At 43.1% G+C, this 16,437-nt stretch overlaps 2 protein-coding genes across 5 annotated transcripts in view; one reads left to right on the plus strand and one right to left on the minus strand.

Moving 5' to 3' along the window:
- The window catches only part of LOC138532322 (uncharacterized), a 72,152-nt gene extending 65,198 nt beyond the window's left edge, over nt 1-6,954 (plus strand). The window contains exon 3 of one of the 2 annotated variants that reach the window (XM_069641058.1): nt 1,053-6,954. In XM_069641058.1, the coding sequence (XP_069497159.1) occupies nt 1,053-1,388 (336 nt within the window). In that variant the 3' untranslated portion in view covers nt 1,389-6,954. Of the gene's footprint in view, nt 1-1,046 lie in introns of both variants that reach the window. The other variant, XM_069641057.1, reaches the window with a different exon arrangement.
- Nucleotides 6,955-6,959: 5 nt separating this feature from the next.
- Nucleotides 6,960-16,437, minus strand: part of HSD17B7 (hydroxysteroid 17-beta dehydrogenase 7) — a 340,157-nt gene continuing 330,679 nt past the window's right edge. For all 3 annotated transcript variants that reach the window (XM_069641053.1, XM_069641051.1, XM_069641052.1), the window contains one exon: nt 6,960-7,500. In XM_069641053.1, coding sequence (XP_069497154.1) covers nt 7,390-7,500 — 111 coding nt within the window. In that variant the 3' untranslated portion in view covers nt 6,960-7,389. The remainder of the gene's footprint in view (nt 7,501-16,437) is intronic.

The following is a 16,437-nucleotide window of genomic DNA, read 5'->3' on the forward strand; positions in this document are numbered from 1 at the left end:
GTAACTAGCTGTGAATTAAATGTGATTTTATTTTGTAGTATTGAAATAACATGGTTGTCCTCATAAATTAAGCATTTTAATTGCAAACCTGGTTGAACTGAACCAGGTTTAAAATGAGCATGCATTTGATGTAAAATTAAACTGTTTTTCTTTAAGAAAGCAAAAGTTTTTGTCCATGTTTTTGCTTTCTCTTTCGTGTGTTGAATAGGATAATGCAGTAAAAAATAAAATGCCTTTCAAAGTAAAAGTGTCTTGCATTGCTGTTTCCCTTTCTGCTTTTGAAGACAGAATGTTCAGACCACAGTCAATACTAGTAGTTATTGACTGCAATCTAAACATCCCCATTAGCTGAGAGGTCATCAAGAACGATTGCCATGTGCTAATTAAGTGTTAAAGACCCGGTCCAAGTGCTGTACTGGTAGTAGATAGTTAAAAGACCAAGCACAGCAAGGGCATTTAAGAAGGTTGAGGACCTGAAACACCTGGCACAGCCCAAGGATGAGATCTATGAAGCTTTTATAAACTGCACCGCTCCGTATACTATATAGCATGGTTACTCATGTGGCCTGGCAGATGTTTTGGACTTCGACCCCCATGATTCCTAGCCAGCCTATTCAGTGGTGCAGGTTAATGCGAGTTGTAGTCCAAAACATTTGGACAGTCACAGAATTAGTAACCATGGTGTATGTTATATAGGAGCATACAGAAGGTATAAGTATATATATCCACCTGGGCATTGCATGGGATTGGCTGCCGGTAATCTTGGAATGTATCATTCTGAACAATCTGCAGGCTGGTTCGAACAGCCCGCAGATTAGCCAATTAGAATTCTCTTTGAGTATTCCAAGGGTAACCAAGCAATTGCCCTCAATGCTTCACGGTATCCACCTCAGTTTCTGAGCAGTTGTCTTGTAACAGCATAATAAAGTGCTTGAGATATAGAATATAAAGTAAGAAAAAGAAGTAGAAACTTGTTATTATGAAGCATTAAGGGAAAATAGGCACAGCTAATTTTGTTTTTGTTTTATTTCTCCTCTCCCAACAAGTACCAGAGTCAGATGTTCAAGCCAGGGGAGCCCTTTTATCCTGTAAGCCAGCACATCCCAGTCAGCGGTCCAGAGGACACATTTGGAAAGCCGGGAGTCTTAATAGAACGACCTCTGGAGCCTGCCAACTATTTGCCAACAACAACCAATGAGATACAAGAGAAACCCCCAAAGTCCAGGCCTCACATACTCCGAGCCCTCTTGCACGGGTGTATGGGAGGACATCGATTCCCAGCCAGGAGCACCACTTGCCATCACTGCTATGTCGTGTCTTCTATCTGTTGGCTGACAGTGATAATCACCATCATCATCATCATTGTGACCAAGGTAGCCCTCGGTTGAAGAGTGGGAAATGATCACAATAGAGAGGAAACAGAAGGGTTTTATGGGACCGATCTTATTTTGAGATCAGAAAAAGATAAACGAAAAATTGGTGGATTCACCTGCAACCCACTTAGTATTTGTTTTAAGAACTGACAAAAGCACAATACGCCAATGTAGAATGTATTCGACTGGGGGTTTTATTGAACTATTATTTTTCAATACAATGGTCCAAAAATGAAGCTCTAATTTAGCATTCAAACAAAGTTCTGCCGAGGGTTGCAGCTACTGGCTTAGGGAGGGGTTGGTTTGGGAAGTATACAACATCCCTAGGCACAGTCAAGAATATTGTGTATGCCTTGTTCTTTCAGAGATCTGTTCACAGCTAAGGTAAGTGGGTTGGTCTGTGGGTGGAAAAGGGGATTAGGATCTACCGGTACAAGAGTGAGCACGTAGTTTGTACTTACTGGAGCCACCGTTTCCCTTCCTTCAGGTTAATGGAAAGATTCTAAAGCACAGGAACAACGGTAGGGTGGTATGCAACCTATGTCTATACCCATTTCACCCAACATACTGTTCAAGAGGGCTATATCAAACAGAGTATTTAACCAGGAGCAGACAAGCATACTGTAGTGTTTACAGAGTGCCAGAGAAGTAGCCATGTGGTTGCCAAACAATTGACAGCTAGAGGGACAGGGCACTGGAAAATTGCATAAGTCGGGTCATTGCAGTATGAGCATTGATTCTTCTGAATCAGAAATCACTGACTTAGTGTAATATAGAGAATGTAGCACACCTCTCAGTGAGCAACAAAGACCTTGGGAGTTTGCTTGCGAGGAGAATAAACCCCATTAGTCATAAAAGCCCATCTACTGACAAAAAATGTTTGCGCGGTCCTTAAGAACAGCCCTGTATTTAAGAAAACAGTTGAAAGACAAGGGACAAGAGAGCCTACAATTTGCTAATCCTTAGAGTAGAGACAACAGCAGCCACCAGATGCAGATCAGATCCTGAAATTCACTGTTGGGCATTGATTCCAAAGGCTTGCAGGCATGAATAAAGAACTGCAGTCGGTTCCCAAACCAGGTGAGGCTTCCTAATGGGGTAGAGGAGAGAATACATTTAACACCCTTCAAAATAATGCATTAAAAAGCATTCTGCGATAATAAACATTCCTTCTTAGAATTCCAATATTTGCTTCTGGAAACTAGGTAAGATTTACAAGATTGCACCTGGCAAAGATCGCTCTAATGCGCACTCCTTGTGATGTGCAGCCTAGTGCCTTAAAGGATGTCAAGGATTGCCCTTGTAAAGCCCCTGCAGTGGGACATACATACGTCCTTCATGAACCAGTTGACGAAGCGCAATAATTTGGTTGTGGCATAAGGGGGAATTGCATAATTCTGAAAATACTTTACTTCCAGCAGTCAGGAGACGGTGAACACATTTTAGGCACAACAGTTTTAAAACCTAAAATGGATCTGGCCAGTAAGGAGCCACCAGAATGAAGCAATTTGAGGGTGACCTCATCAACACTGCCACAGAACCTGGTGACAAATGAAAGAGAAGGGATGGTGCAAAGGAATGTAGTATTCCAATCTACAAAAATACCCAAGAAGCCGATTGCCTAAAGTTTGAAATTCAAGTGTGCTCAAACAGATGAGATCTGAACTGGCATGACTCTGCTTACAGACGAGGGCAAAGCCAACAGATGTACTGGGGAGAAGAAGGTCCTCCTGCTGATGGTATTCGCTTGGTCGTTCTTTGCACCAGCCAGAACACCCTAACGGAGGTAAATTAGCTCCTCAGATTATTGAAATGAAGCTTTGCAGTCAGTCTGTTTGAATGAGAGCCCTTTTCACCTGTCAGCTGAGAAGAAAGGCTTTCAGTGCAAGAACAATGGCCTTCAATTTCAAGATAAATGCAACACATTTCCTCAAGTGATCACAAATAAAGAAGCCCATGATGACATGGAAGGTTCCCACTCGTTTTCTTAGCAGTCAGTGAGTATGATGATCCCAAAAGAGAAAGGGAGGGCAATTGAGCTAGCAAATTTTAGTTCCTCATACCACCAGAGAAAATCCAGCAAAACCTCAACGGGGATGGGAATGTACGCAGATTGAGGATTCCGCTGCCGTCTCTAAAAAGTTGCATCGGGGTCCTGTGTATCTCAAAGCGTGTAAAGAATACCATCAGCCTAACGGAGACCAGAAGCATTGTCAGGTAAAGTGTTGGTGAGCGGTCTGTAAAGCTAGAGGAAAAACAGCCCACAGTCTGTTGTTCATAACGAAACTGCATTAAATAACGTGACCAAATGCACAATCACTCAGTTTGGCTCTTTCCTGCGATTCATCCCTGCACATGACGGAGGTGGGTCAGTGAATTACTGCATGCATGCCCTCCAAGGATCTGCCTGGTTTTCTGTGCCCTTCTCCACAGGCATGAGGTGAAACCAAGGTGATCTTTGATGAATGTCATTTAAAAACGGTAGCAGTCATTAACTCCATTGATTTCTGCAGCTTGCACATAGTTTAAGTAGGTGGATTCAAACCAGGCACAATACATAACATCAATCAGATTCCCTGCAAATCAGAATAGGGCATGGTCAATGTCCAAACCGGTATAGTAGTCTCTGGACAAAAACACACTTCATCGTGCCACCAGGAATAAGAATGTGCGGATGCAAACAAAAACCAGGTAAAGACGTTTTCCCGTTTTATGCATTCACATACAAACGAATAGCACCCCCTTTGTCAAGAAAATCCCAGATGACTTGAAGGCTTAGGGATGAACCAAGGTGTTTATCAACCGGCACATAATTTGGCCACCTGATAAGAAATCCCCTTCCTTCTGTGCGTACACAGTGCACCTCAGTACATTTCTAGCTTGACAACCCCAAGTAGATTTCAATTAGATAAATCTCCATATATTCCTAAATTTTACAATCCCTGGTACATTTCCAGTTTTACAATACAATTTGTAGAAGGCCTGTATATCAGCAGGTTACTGTTACACAATCCTAGTACACAAAATTCCAGCATAGTCCCAATTTGACAGACTCAGAATATTCAGTTTGCTGCAGGCAGTGTTTCACAATCTCGATATTTTCCACAATTGCAGAATTCCAGCATTCTCAGTTTATCATGACAAAATCGCAGCATACGTGCACCCTACCCTAATTAACTGTTGATAAGTCACTGACAAAAAGAGAACACAACAAGAAAATGGTTATGTCTTTAACTGGCCATGAGCTGCTGCGGTTAGGAGTGGCACTGCCGCTACTTCAAAAAGCCAACCTGAAGAGTAAGGCAGGATCGTCCACATCCATCTGTTGGAAGGGGGCTGGCCAGTGCAGAACAGCAGGGCCAGCAACAAGACTAGCAAAAAAACGTGCAGATTGTCAGTCTATGAGGTGCCGGCATGAGGAAGATAAGGACGTGGAAACTGAAACCAAAGAGCCTGCTCCATGTTGGACACCCAAGGCAGTGTCTTGCAGCGACGGTGGGAGAGCAACCCTAGCCGGGTGGAGAGCGTCCCAAAGTACGCTGCCAGGTGAACAACTGTGGAAAAGGGGTGAGGATGAGGTCATCAGGAGACCAACAAGTTAGAAGAATGACTCATTCTCATATAAGAGGGGGAGAAAACGGAGGGGAGGGCAAGTTGGGGGAAAAGAATCTCCACCATTCTGCTGAGCCAGAGAAGAACAAGCTGCTGAGACGACCATGAGCTTAGAGAAGAGAAATTGCAAAGAGGCCAGAGAAGCCAAAGAAAGGAGAAAGCGAGAGAGAGAAAATGACCTTTTGTCAATGAGTAAAGCTATCTAAAGGGATTGTACACGCCCAAAGCAACTTTACCACATGGCATCCAGTACACTGGTGGCAAGCTTTGTGCACAGAAGGCTGCAGTGTGAAAACATGAGTCCTGAAAAGTATTGTGCAATTAAATGATCACTGCACAGAACACTGCATGTTGGGAAAGGAATTTGTGAGCAGTATAGTACATTGAACTATCACTTGACAAGACTACTGCTAGCCTGGAAAGAAAGCCCTAAAAGTCCATAGAGAGATGCACTGCCAGCTATGTTTTTAAATAAACAGCATACAGGTAAAGGGCCACAAGGGAACAGAGTTGATTGTGGCCCAAAGTACTACATTTGGGGGATAAGAGTGAACTGAATTGTAAGCGGCCTGCAATATTTCTTACTGGGGAGCCTTACAGTCCAGAACAGTCAGAGAAAGAGTAAAACAAAATAGAGTGAATTATGTGACCATCACTCCAAAATATTGTATGATGGGAAAGAAAGCATTAAAAGCACAAAGGGAGCGGAACATTTATTTTGTTTTTTGTGTAAATCATATGCTGGGGAAAGAAAAACGTCAAAGTCGGGACTATTGGTTTGAACAACGTTCTGTCCTGGGACTGAGTTTCCAAGCCCAGAACTGTACTTTGTTTTCCTATTTTGACAACTGTTAAAAAAAAGCCTCGAAGCCAAGAACCATTCTGGATTGACCACATTAGCATACTGATTAAGAGTCCCCAACCCCAAAACAGTTTTGGCCCAAAAAGCTCCAAACTATGCTTCGTTTACCACTGTTGTATACTATGGGAGTCTCTCCAAACAGGAACTGCCCTCTGCCTAACACTGCATGCTGGGAAAGAGTTAACGCCCAGAAAGTGCATTGAATAAAACAAGACATGTTGGGAAAAAAAGTCTCAAACACCTTCAAAACAGTAAAGTGAACTGTTAAGTTTGTAACAGCTTGCATCCTGGGGAACTGCATTTTACAACTTCAACAATAAAACCGAGCACTGTGCTAAAAGAATACCCAAGATGAGTGCAGAGTTGACTCCAAGTACAGTGACTACATACGAAGGCATTGAAAACATCTTCTTATAAGAGGATTCAGGTTGTTTACCAGTTGAATTGACTATACAATCCGTTCATCTCATCAAATCTGTCAAAAAAGTTACAATATTACAGTATAATTTCAGTTTCAAATCCAAGTGTGCTCCCACACCCACACAGGAAGAAAAAAAACATTTCCTATGACACAACTGGCACCTAAAAATGATTACAGAAATATTGAAAATGATTGATGGAAAGAGTTTTGGGATGAGAAATGTGATGATAAAACAATAATAGTAAGGAATAGCAAAGTATATTTTGGTGCTCTTTAGTAATTGTTCAAGCCCAGATGTTGATAATATGTGCTTACTGTGTTGTGGTAAGAACACAATTAAGGTGCAATTAATCCATTGCTGCCCCAAAGCCTCCAGAAAAGAAAGTTACTGGTTGGGTGTTGGTCCGCACTGTATACATAATATAAAATCCGATCAAACCAGAGATGAAGATCTACCATAGTAACCCGTGGCAGGACAGCCAAAGTATTAGCGGCATCAATGGAGCCAGGCTCAATGCCTGCAACTTTGCGTTGGCATGTAACTTGTGCACCTTGTCGAAACTCTGCTAACAGTGTTTGTTACATGAAATAGACCTCCCAAAATGACATGAGCATTCAAAATACGTTTGGGTGCAGAGCATTCTATGTATTAAAACAAAATATTAAAAACTCCACAAATGTTGGCAGTTAATCGTGTTTCCATGTGTCAATATTTTCTTTTTTTTTTACATAAGACATTTATTTGAAACATGTACAGGATACAGCGCAGGCGAGGTTAGTGGGAACATAACACCTCATTTTTTCGTCATAACGATTTCCCAATCGGGTTTCCTATACATGCAGGTCTTGAGGCTCAAGTAGGTGACGATACATTTAAGGAGGCAACAGCCTGTGAAAAACGTGTTTTGTGATTATGGTCAAGAGGAGCATGAGTTACACCAGATCCTGTTTTCTAGCAACTGTTCCAGAATATGTTCTTGGTTAGATGTACTGGCACCGTCTGTCAGGCATCCGGAATAATGGCACAAAGCAGGTCCTATGCCTGACACCATCATGGAAACCTGGATGTGCTCTCCCGTGAGGGAGAGCGAGGTAGTAACGTTCACTGGCTCCTAATCTTCTCACTGACAGTGGTCCTTCCTTTCTGTTCTGGTCATCCTTTCTCGGACCTGCTGCTCTAGAGCCAGCAATTTCTGATAAAAGTTTTCACTTGTGTCTTCATCAAGGTCCATCTGCAAGTAGAGGAAAGGCATTCATGGGTTTTATTGTTGACAATGTCAGAGGAAATCATATACATCATATCCAGGTGCTGGATTATGGTCACAACAAATCAAATGAGAGCAGTCGCTATATTCTATTATATGCAGGATTCGAGCACTCAGTTTGAACAACAACAAAAGAAAACCACATGGCGCTGTGTACACTTCTTTTTTTAGGATCGCTCTATGTACGTTGTAATGGTTTGTGCCATTTTCCTGAATGTGTACTATAGCCAACATCAGTACTACAATAGTAAAAAGGGCATTTCACTGTTAAATTAAAAGAAATAAATCAAGCGAATGAAGACAGAATGTTAGGTTTCCTCAATCCCTCTGAATGCGGAAATATGAAAGTAAGCAGTCAGCCATACATTATGGGGCAATCAATTCTGCTTATTTGACAGTGAAATAACCCTAAAATAATTACATAAAATGGTATAGCTGAGGAAGACATGCTCCAAGGGGTATCCAGTCTTTTTACTGAAAATGCTTTGCTACAGTATTTTTTACACCAATTTTCACAGAACCTTTGCCATGACAATGCACGTTTTCTTTTGGGTGAGGCGATCTGGTACGGTTAGAGGGTGGTGGCCAAGGGACAAAACAAAGAAATAAAATAATCGGTTAAAAAAGGCAGTCAAATTATACCACAGTGAATACACATAGCACACCCCAATGTCGATACTGTCCAATAAAGACATTTCTTATTGATGAAAAAACAGCTGCTGGGTGAGGTATTTCATGGGGTCCAACCGCCTACCCATGTCCTTTTAATACACATACATCGATGTACTATTCCCTGAGCACCCACTAATTAAAACAATTATAGCTGAAATGCAATTAGCAATATTAGTAGTCCACATTTAATTCTGTATTATTTAGTAATTTTCATATTACAAATGAAAATTCAGATGCCATACAATTTCAAATTAAAATGAAGTCACCTTTAGTCTATCGTGACAGAAATGACCACACACGATGGTGGATTGATGAACACTTTATTAGGAAAGCAATAGCAGACACATAACCAATGGCAACATGAGACTTCGGTGGGGCCCGGACTCTTATAGCAACATGAATGCATGAGTTTCAATGGTGGGGGTGGGGGGGGTGATGGGTGCTCCAAGCTGGGCAAGGTTGCACCTTGCAACAATATTGCTGACAGAGAACAACCCCTCATTATACAAGCCGTTGATGCCATCTGCACTCTGCTGTGCACGTTAGTGTTATCAGCGAGGGCAGCATAGCATAATTAGGTAATAAGCCCTGAGCTGTGGTGGCCATTACTGCGTAGCGAGGGCCTTAACGAAGGCCCGGGGGGCATCACCTGATGCGGTAATGGCCCCCCAGCGAGGGGCTTATTGCCATTAGTACCACTGCCCGTTAGACTGGGGTACTATTGGTGCTTTTTTTGGTTGCAAGACGAGGTGCACTTCGCAGCTGGAAAATAAAAATGGACGCTGCGGACTGGGAAACGTAGTCCGTTCTACCTTTCCGTGGCAGTAATAGTAAACAAACAAAATGGCCACCATGGAATGGGAGAAGGGACTAAAAAAGTCCCCTCTCCTTTTCCATGGTGGCTGGAAACCCCCCCACCCCAAAAAAGGAAGACTGGCGCGAGGGGCACGTGCAACGTGTGCCAGCTTACCATAGGGCAAGTCTTGCAAGTGCACCAATCGGTGCGTTTTTCATTTTTTTTAAATGCGCGCTGGGTACTCATGCATTTTACCAAGATGAATTCACTCCCTAAAGCTTTGCACCTGCTCTGAGGCAGGCGAGAGTCCTTGTAATATGATGACTTCCGCCAGCTAAAGCGGCCGTTCCACAGGAAAGCAATAGCATAGAACATGCTTGCTTGTGCCAAACTGTATATAAGTCAGAAGCGAGAATAGGTAAAGACGAGCATTCTTTGGGATAGGCAAAGCATTTCTCCAACTGCGACATGCACAATACAGCTTAACATCTAGCCTCCTACAAGCTGGCAACAGTGATTTAAACATGGCGTGTGGCAAACAGAATATAATGGTGCATAGTGACATTATGATAGTGGGGTACATAAACCAGCATGCCGTATTACTTTATTTTTCCTCCACAAGTCCGATGTATTGCAATTCAACATGTTATTCCACCCGTTTCATTCTTCTAAATACTTGCCCATAAGTTCTTGCAACAAAAATAAGCTTCTCAGCTAATTCATTTCCGCTCAATATTTATTTTTAGGCACAGGCGGTTAGGGAATGGTACATTTACCCCAGAATGATGTTTTGCTGACAAACTATTATGTACATTTCACTTGTACTTTTGTATTCATAGTGGGGTGAATACATTTGTGATATTTGTCAATTTTCAATCATTACTATTTTTTCCATATTTCATTTCCTTCTTGGTAGCAATAATAGAAAACGAAATTGCACATGATGTAAAATATTACGTTCTGATAACTCTTCATTTTATATTAAAAAATAAAAAGTGTTTTTTATTTATAAAGATTTCATTGTAGAGTATTTTGATTTTCTTTCCCATTTTTTATTGTGGCAGTTAGGTGGCATTAAGCTATTGCATTGAGTACAGATTGGAGAGAGATGGCATGTGAGGAGGGAAACAGCTTTTGGTTGATGTTTGGTCATTTACCCACTCATTGACTGCCCATGGACATGCTAATCCCTATGACCATTTCCACCACCTACCTGCCCCTTTTTGAGCTAGCACTAGCAACATCAAACCTTGGCCTGCACTGTTAGTTCTAAGCAGTATGCAGAGAGTTAATGGCTGAATTGCAGCGCAGAATGCGCTACTACTTTCATAAAAATGTCTTAAAACAAATGTGTGCTTTCAGTCACTTGATTTATACCTTTTCATTGCACTGAAGTCCTGTTAATAAGAAGCATTAACAAAGACAAACATTTTTTTTATTGTATATCAGTATTAGATAGCCGTGCTTAACAAATGCCTATCATATGCCAAGGTAATCACACAATTTTCCAGATGTTGCCATTTTATGGCCAGGTAGTAATTATGGCAGTGCCTGTCAAAAGTCTAATCCATGCCAGCACAAGGTACAAAATTGTTGGCTTTGCCAAGGACTGTTCTCCACTTTGAACGGTTATTGGAAAAAGAGGCACAGCAAAAGGAGTTAAACAACATATGCAATTTAAATGCAAGAAGACAGGTGCCATTTACTTTTTGTGTTCCCACCCACACCCCGGAACCTAAAGTGTAAGGGCAAACAAAAATGCCCAGACATACTGAGACAAGAAGGAGTAGAAGGGTACAAGGTTTACTGCCCCAACCTAGCAAGAAAAGCGTTTTTTTTTTTTTTTTAAGGTTTAAAATGGGCATGTGCCGCCTACACCTAACATAACCACATTACTTCACATTATGGACTAAATCTGACAGCGGCACTACTACACACTAAATTGATTCACACAGTGTTACTTCTCCCCAAGGGGGAGCCCTTTTTCATGAGGCTAGGGAGGTGTGGCTGCTACCCAATTATCCCCCCATAGGTGGTTTAATGTGGGAGGATCTCAGGGGGAGGGACACCCCCCTCTGGGGGTAAGGACAATCACCTGGGGTACAGCCCATTGAATGTTGTTACTCACCGCATTCCCTAGCTCTCCATAATGTCCAGAGCCACCACTACATTGAAAGCAAACCAATGTATTGTTGTAATATAGGGCCTAAAGCCAAAGGTACTATGACGAGGAAGAGCCCAGGAGACAAAGGTGAGAATACTGGTACGAGGTGGCCCCAAGGAGGAATGAGGATTAAGTCAGTAACAAAGAAGGTCTTGTGCAATCCAAATGGGTGGAAATGGATACAATGTATAAAAAGGAACAAAGGACTATCAGATGCGTCAAGCCCGGCCGTGGACCCAAACACAGCCGTAAGTAGCACAGTGTTGGCAGGCACAGCAGTATCCAGTCCTGTTAGGGAAAGCAGCAGCATCCAAATTCTCCAGCACAGGAGATTTAAACGTAGACTGGCGACTGGAAAGAAGTAGAGAGCGGCAAGACACTGCCAAAGAAGTTCTCTGCCTGCAGAGTGGAAGCGGACCAAATCCCAATGTCACGCAGCTCTGAGTGCAGAGGAGAGAAGTCCACAGAGCTGGAGAAGTGTGCCCCGGTCCCAGGAAGTCCCGATAATGACACAGAACCCCGCAAGAGTTAAGGGGAGGTACACGAGACCTGGCGGGGAATCGGGGGTTGACACAGAGAGGCATCAACCCAATAACAGGGAAGACATTAATGGGCATAAGGAGATAATAATTTGGGACTATGGAAATCTTCCTTGGGACAGTGGAGAAACAATACCTACAGAAGTTTCTGGTACCCTGATGCAAATAACCTGGGAATAAGAGGGAATCTTCCTCACCACAGCGGAGATACAAAACCCACTGACATCCACAGAAGGGTCTGGGACCCCCAAGAAGAGAGCATCAAACGAAATCTTCCTCTGCACATTGGTAGGGATGAAACCACTGGCTGCCAGAGAAGGGTCTTGGACCTCCAATAGTGAGGGAGAGCATCAGAGAAAATGTATTCAGTGCAGTGGAAACGAGGAAACCACTTGGCCACCACAGAAGGGTCTGGGACCCCCCCCTCACACCCCCAACAGTAAGAAAGAACTGTACAAAGCAACAGCAGGAGAAGGGAGTCATTCTCCTGGTACCAGCACAGGATTTGTATTAAAGACGCCAGGGGAAGGAAGTAATTCCCCTGGCCTTGTGGTGAACTGTACCAAGTAATACCAGGAGAAGGGCGGTATTCTCTTGGTACTGGGATAAGAGTTGTACCGAGACACTTCCCACCCCTGGTTTTATTGGAAACTGCATAAATCTACACCAGGAGAAATGAGCCATTCCCCTGGATGTGAAATTGCTGGGAAAAGCCCGAAAACCAGGGGAAGGGAGTCATCTGCCCTGGCATTTGTGTTGGAAGAGAACATTCTTTGGCTACGTTCTGCTTCTTAACTAGTGTCCTTTCTTCTGAAAAGGGAACTTTCTGTTAGTTTATCTTTTAGTTGCAGTGTGAGGGTTAGAGTAGGATTTGACACAGGGCGGTGGACTATTGATTTTGACGGACATTCGGACAATTCCTTTACATTTATTTAGAGATAGGAATAGATCGTTTTTTTTCTCGTCGAGAAATTAAGGTTTACAACCAAAACCATGCCACCTTTGTGTCAGCTTCCTTCTTCGACACCATTACAACACACAAACAGAAAGAGGTGAACTTTCCTTTATGTCATGGAGCCACCTCCGGAATGAACCCACATGTATGCAAAGCGAGCTGAGCGAGACCCCTGACTGGAGGGAAAAACCACCAGCCAGAAAACACATCCAGTAAACAGAAATCTGTTTGATCAGATTTTGATGACTGTTGCAGCAGGCACCCAATGAAGACCAAAATCATGGGAATTTTGGCAGCAGAAAACAGCAACTCTCTTCCTTCCAGCATGTGGCTCATTTTTATACTACTCATAGGTCACTTGATCAGTACATATCTGACATCATGGATTGGGAATTGTCCCAGCCATAATACCAAAAAGTACAGCAGACATATTTGGAAAGCCTGGTGAAATGGTATAAAAAAAAACTAATTACATTCAGGGGTGGACTGCCCTATGATATGATATGTTATGATAGGTTATTTATAACACGCTTAATACCCAGAGGTCTCTAAGCGTGGACCCGGGAATCGAACCTGTGGTGCTCCGTGTCGTCTTGCTTCCAAGGCAAGCACATTGCCCCTTAGCTATAGGGAACTCTGGAGATTTCCTGGTAGACCTCTGAACCCTGGGCCTCTTCTGTGTGGTAACCGATTATATTTTAAAATGTACTCATAGGAAAAGGGTTGGGCTGAAAGTGTGTAATATGGGGCCACTTTGAAAATTATTTCCAGACCCTCTTGCACCCCTGAACTCGCTCCTTCTGCACCTCACACCCTTTCTCCCAGTCTACTCAATTATACTCCATTCAGAAAGAAATTGAAAACACTGTTATGCAAATAAATCTTTGAATTACGACAAGCCTAGCACTGTGAAATGACCGCTCTGCACACTCTTTGTCCCGTCTCTTTGGAACACGCTCCGATGCCTGCGGGCTTTAACGCTATAATAAAAAAAATAAAAAATAAAATACACTCTTCCTTCCAACCGCTCTCCCAATCTGCTGCTCACTCCCTCTTTCACATAGTCACCACCTCTCTGGAATCTGGTCCAACGCTGAAGGCTTCCTCTCTGGCCCACTGCTCCATCTCTGGCTCACTCACTGACCTTGTGCCCACCTCTCCTTCACTGGCCTCTTTCCCATTGCTCCCTCCCTGGCATCTTGCCCATCGCTCCATTTCTGGCTTCTTGCTCATTGCTACCTCTTTGGCCCACTGCTCCCTCGCTCCATCATGTTTCCCCTTCCATTACAATTACTTAAAAAAAAAAAAAAAACGATTGTGCGCCTTTTTTAGCAATTGGGAAATCGCTATAAGCTGGAGGGGGTAGGCAGGGGCTGAATAGTACTCCCATAGGTGTGGCACCGCCCCGAAAGAAGTGCCATTCCGCTATGAAATCTGCCTACTTTCATCACCCAGCAGATGCTAAAAGCAGGGAGCATCCAATGCATTCACGCCAGCATGAAAGTTAAAGCATTCAGTTTTGTACTGCAGAGCCGATTGGGTGGCGGAATTGGTTATCATTTTAGAGAGTAAATGAGAGACGAGTTTCAATCCAACATAAATCTCCACTGCCATTTAACATTTCCATGAATTATTTTGAAACCTGAACGAATGGGAAAGACATTTTTTCACAGGGGAAATGCACCCTATGCGTTATGACGCACAGCCTTCGCCAAACGTTTTAACCTTTTTTTCTCTACATTTTGATGTTATTTCAAAGGTTCTTATACGGCACACTGTCCCCACCTGCGTGGTCACTTGGTGCTCTGGCGGATCTGTAAAGTAAGAGGGCAAGGGGGAGGGCGTAGTTTAGTGGGACCGAGCGGGAGAAAGGAGCAAAAGAGCTGTGATGTGCTGTTGGCAGATTCAGTTCTGTTGACACTGTTCACTGAGTATAGATGCGATTTGATCGGTACCTTTAATGTTCTCCCTTTTCTGAAGGTGAACAGAGGGATCCAATTGTAAGACATTTGATCTTTTATCAGATGCCATTTGTATCTTATCATTTAATTGATTAGATTACACACAAAAAAATTAATTCGGCTACTATGCCGACTGGTTACACCGTAGAACTACTGCAAGGAACTAACAAATTACAAGTTCAAAGGAATGTTGTGTGCTATGGTACGATTATATCATGCTCCGCATTCTATAATTATGGTTTGACCATTACTATAATGCACCTTTTTGGTAATATTCTTGACCACAGGCTCAATACAAGTGAAGGCTAGCTTTAGGGAGTGTTTTGAATAGATGGTGGTGGGCCAGTGTTTGAACCAGCTTGTACAATATATTTATGTACTATGCTGAATCACAAAGTTAGAGCTTATTACATACTGCAATGATAAATAAATTATGAAATAATATGAACATTAACAGCAGAATACTTTAAGAGTAACCAATTCATTACTTTGGCATTTTCACACACTATAAACAATGTCAGCGTAATTGTTACCTTATTGAAATCTTTCTCAACTCCCCTGCCTTCCCATACTCCTCAGTGTAACTGCAAATACGTCTTATTTCACTCTGCCCAAGGGTAATGAAATTCCTGCTCTAACCTGCAGGAATGTGTACCCCCGTGTCAGGGTGCTACTATCACTGATCACCGCAATAATCGCTTCCCCTTGCCAGGGCTGTAGTCAGGCTGAAGTTATTATCGCACACCAGCCAAGGGTGCTCCTCATAACACCCCACATTGAGTCCTCAATAGGCTCTGCTTTTTATGCGAGGATGCCTTCTGGTCTCTGGTGCCTGTCGGGCTGAGAAAAAGCCTAGGCTATCAGCAATTGCACTTCTCTCTGTGTGACCTTTGTCAGGGTCAGAGTTATAGGCCTCAGCAGGCTGTGGATTTCCTCCTCTGGGTACATCTTCTCTCTGGATGACCATACTGACTGGCCTTTGCCTTTTCCTCGCGGCCCACTTTTATCAAGCTGAATCTCCTCTAGATTGGCCACTAAACTCAGGGATTGGTTTATCACTTTCCTCGTGTCGTTCGCTGTGGGCTTTAGGATTGGTATCTACACAGAGTACCCTACTTCCATTCATGAGTTTATTTTTCTTGGTTGTGTCAGGGGTGGCACATCTGTCCCCCTGTGTCCCAATTTGGAAGTTGGAGGATTCCTTTAATGAGGTTTGCAGGTTTAAACCCCCAATCTGCCATTTTGCGGTCAGAAGTTTGTTGGGGATTACACCTCTGTGCCGCTTCTACTTCTAAGACTTTCTCTGTCTATGTGAACAGGGAATGGAGACCCACAGGTGTCCTTCCATGGGAAAACAACAGTAAGCAGCTCCATTCTACTTCAGCCTCGGTCAATGAGCAAACAGAAGAGTCATCCCTCACCCTCATTCTACCTCGGTAGTGCTGTGGAAATCGGTGGATTATTGTTACTCAATGTAAACATAAGACAGGTCGATTCTGTATCAGGGAACGGTGTGGACCAGGAAGTGTTGGCTAATTTTTGGAGTTCCGGTTACCGTCTGTTTTAGTCTCAGCCTCTGTGGATAAGCTCTTCACATGGTTTGCTGGTGTCTCCCAATTCAAAGACTCCTCATCCTCTTCAAAGGAATTGCCCCATGCGACTGTCGCATATTCAAGCATTTGCCATTTGATGGGAATAGCTGGTGTACAATGTGAGTATGTTGGTATTTGATGGGACTACACGGCATGTGGTTCGAGTACCTGGCCTCTTATGTCAATAATAGGTGGGTGAGACGAGCAGGGCTCAGGCTGGCCCAA

The sequence above is a fragment of the Ambystoma mexicanum genome, chromosome 1q, assembly GCF_040938575.1.
Source record: "Ambystoma mexicanum isolate Mex_15411 chromosome 1q, UKY_AmexF1_1, whole genome shotgun sequence".
Classification (NCBI taxonomy): Eukaryota; Metazoa; Chordata; class Amphibia; order Caudata; family Ambystomatidae; genus Ambystoma; species Ambystoma mexicanum.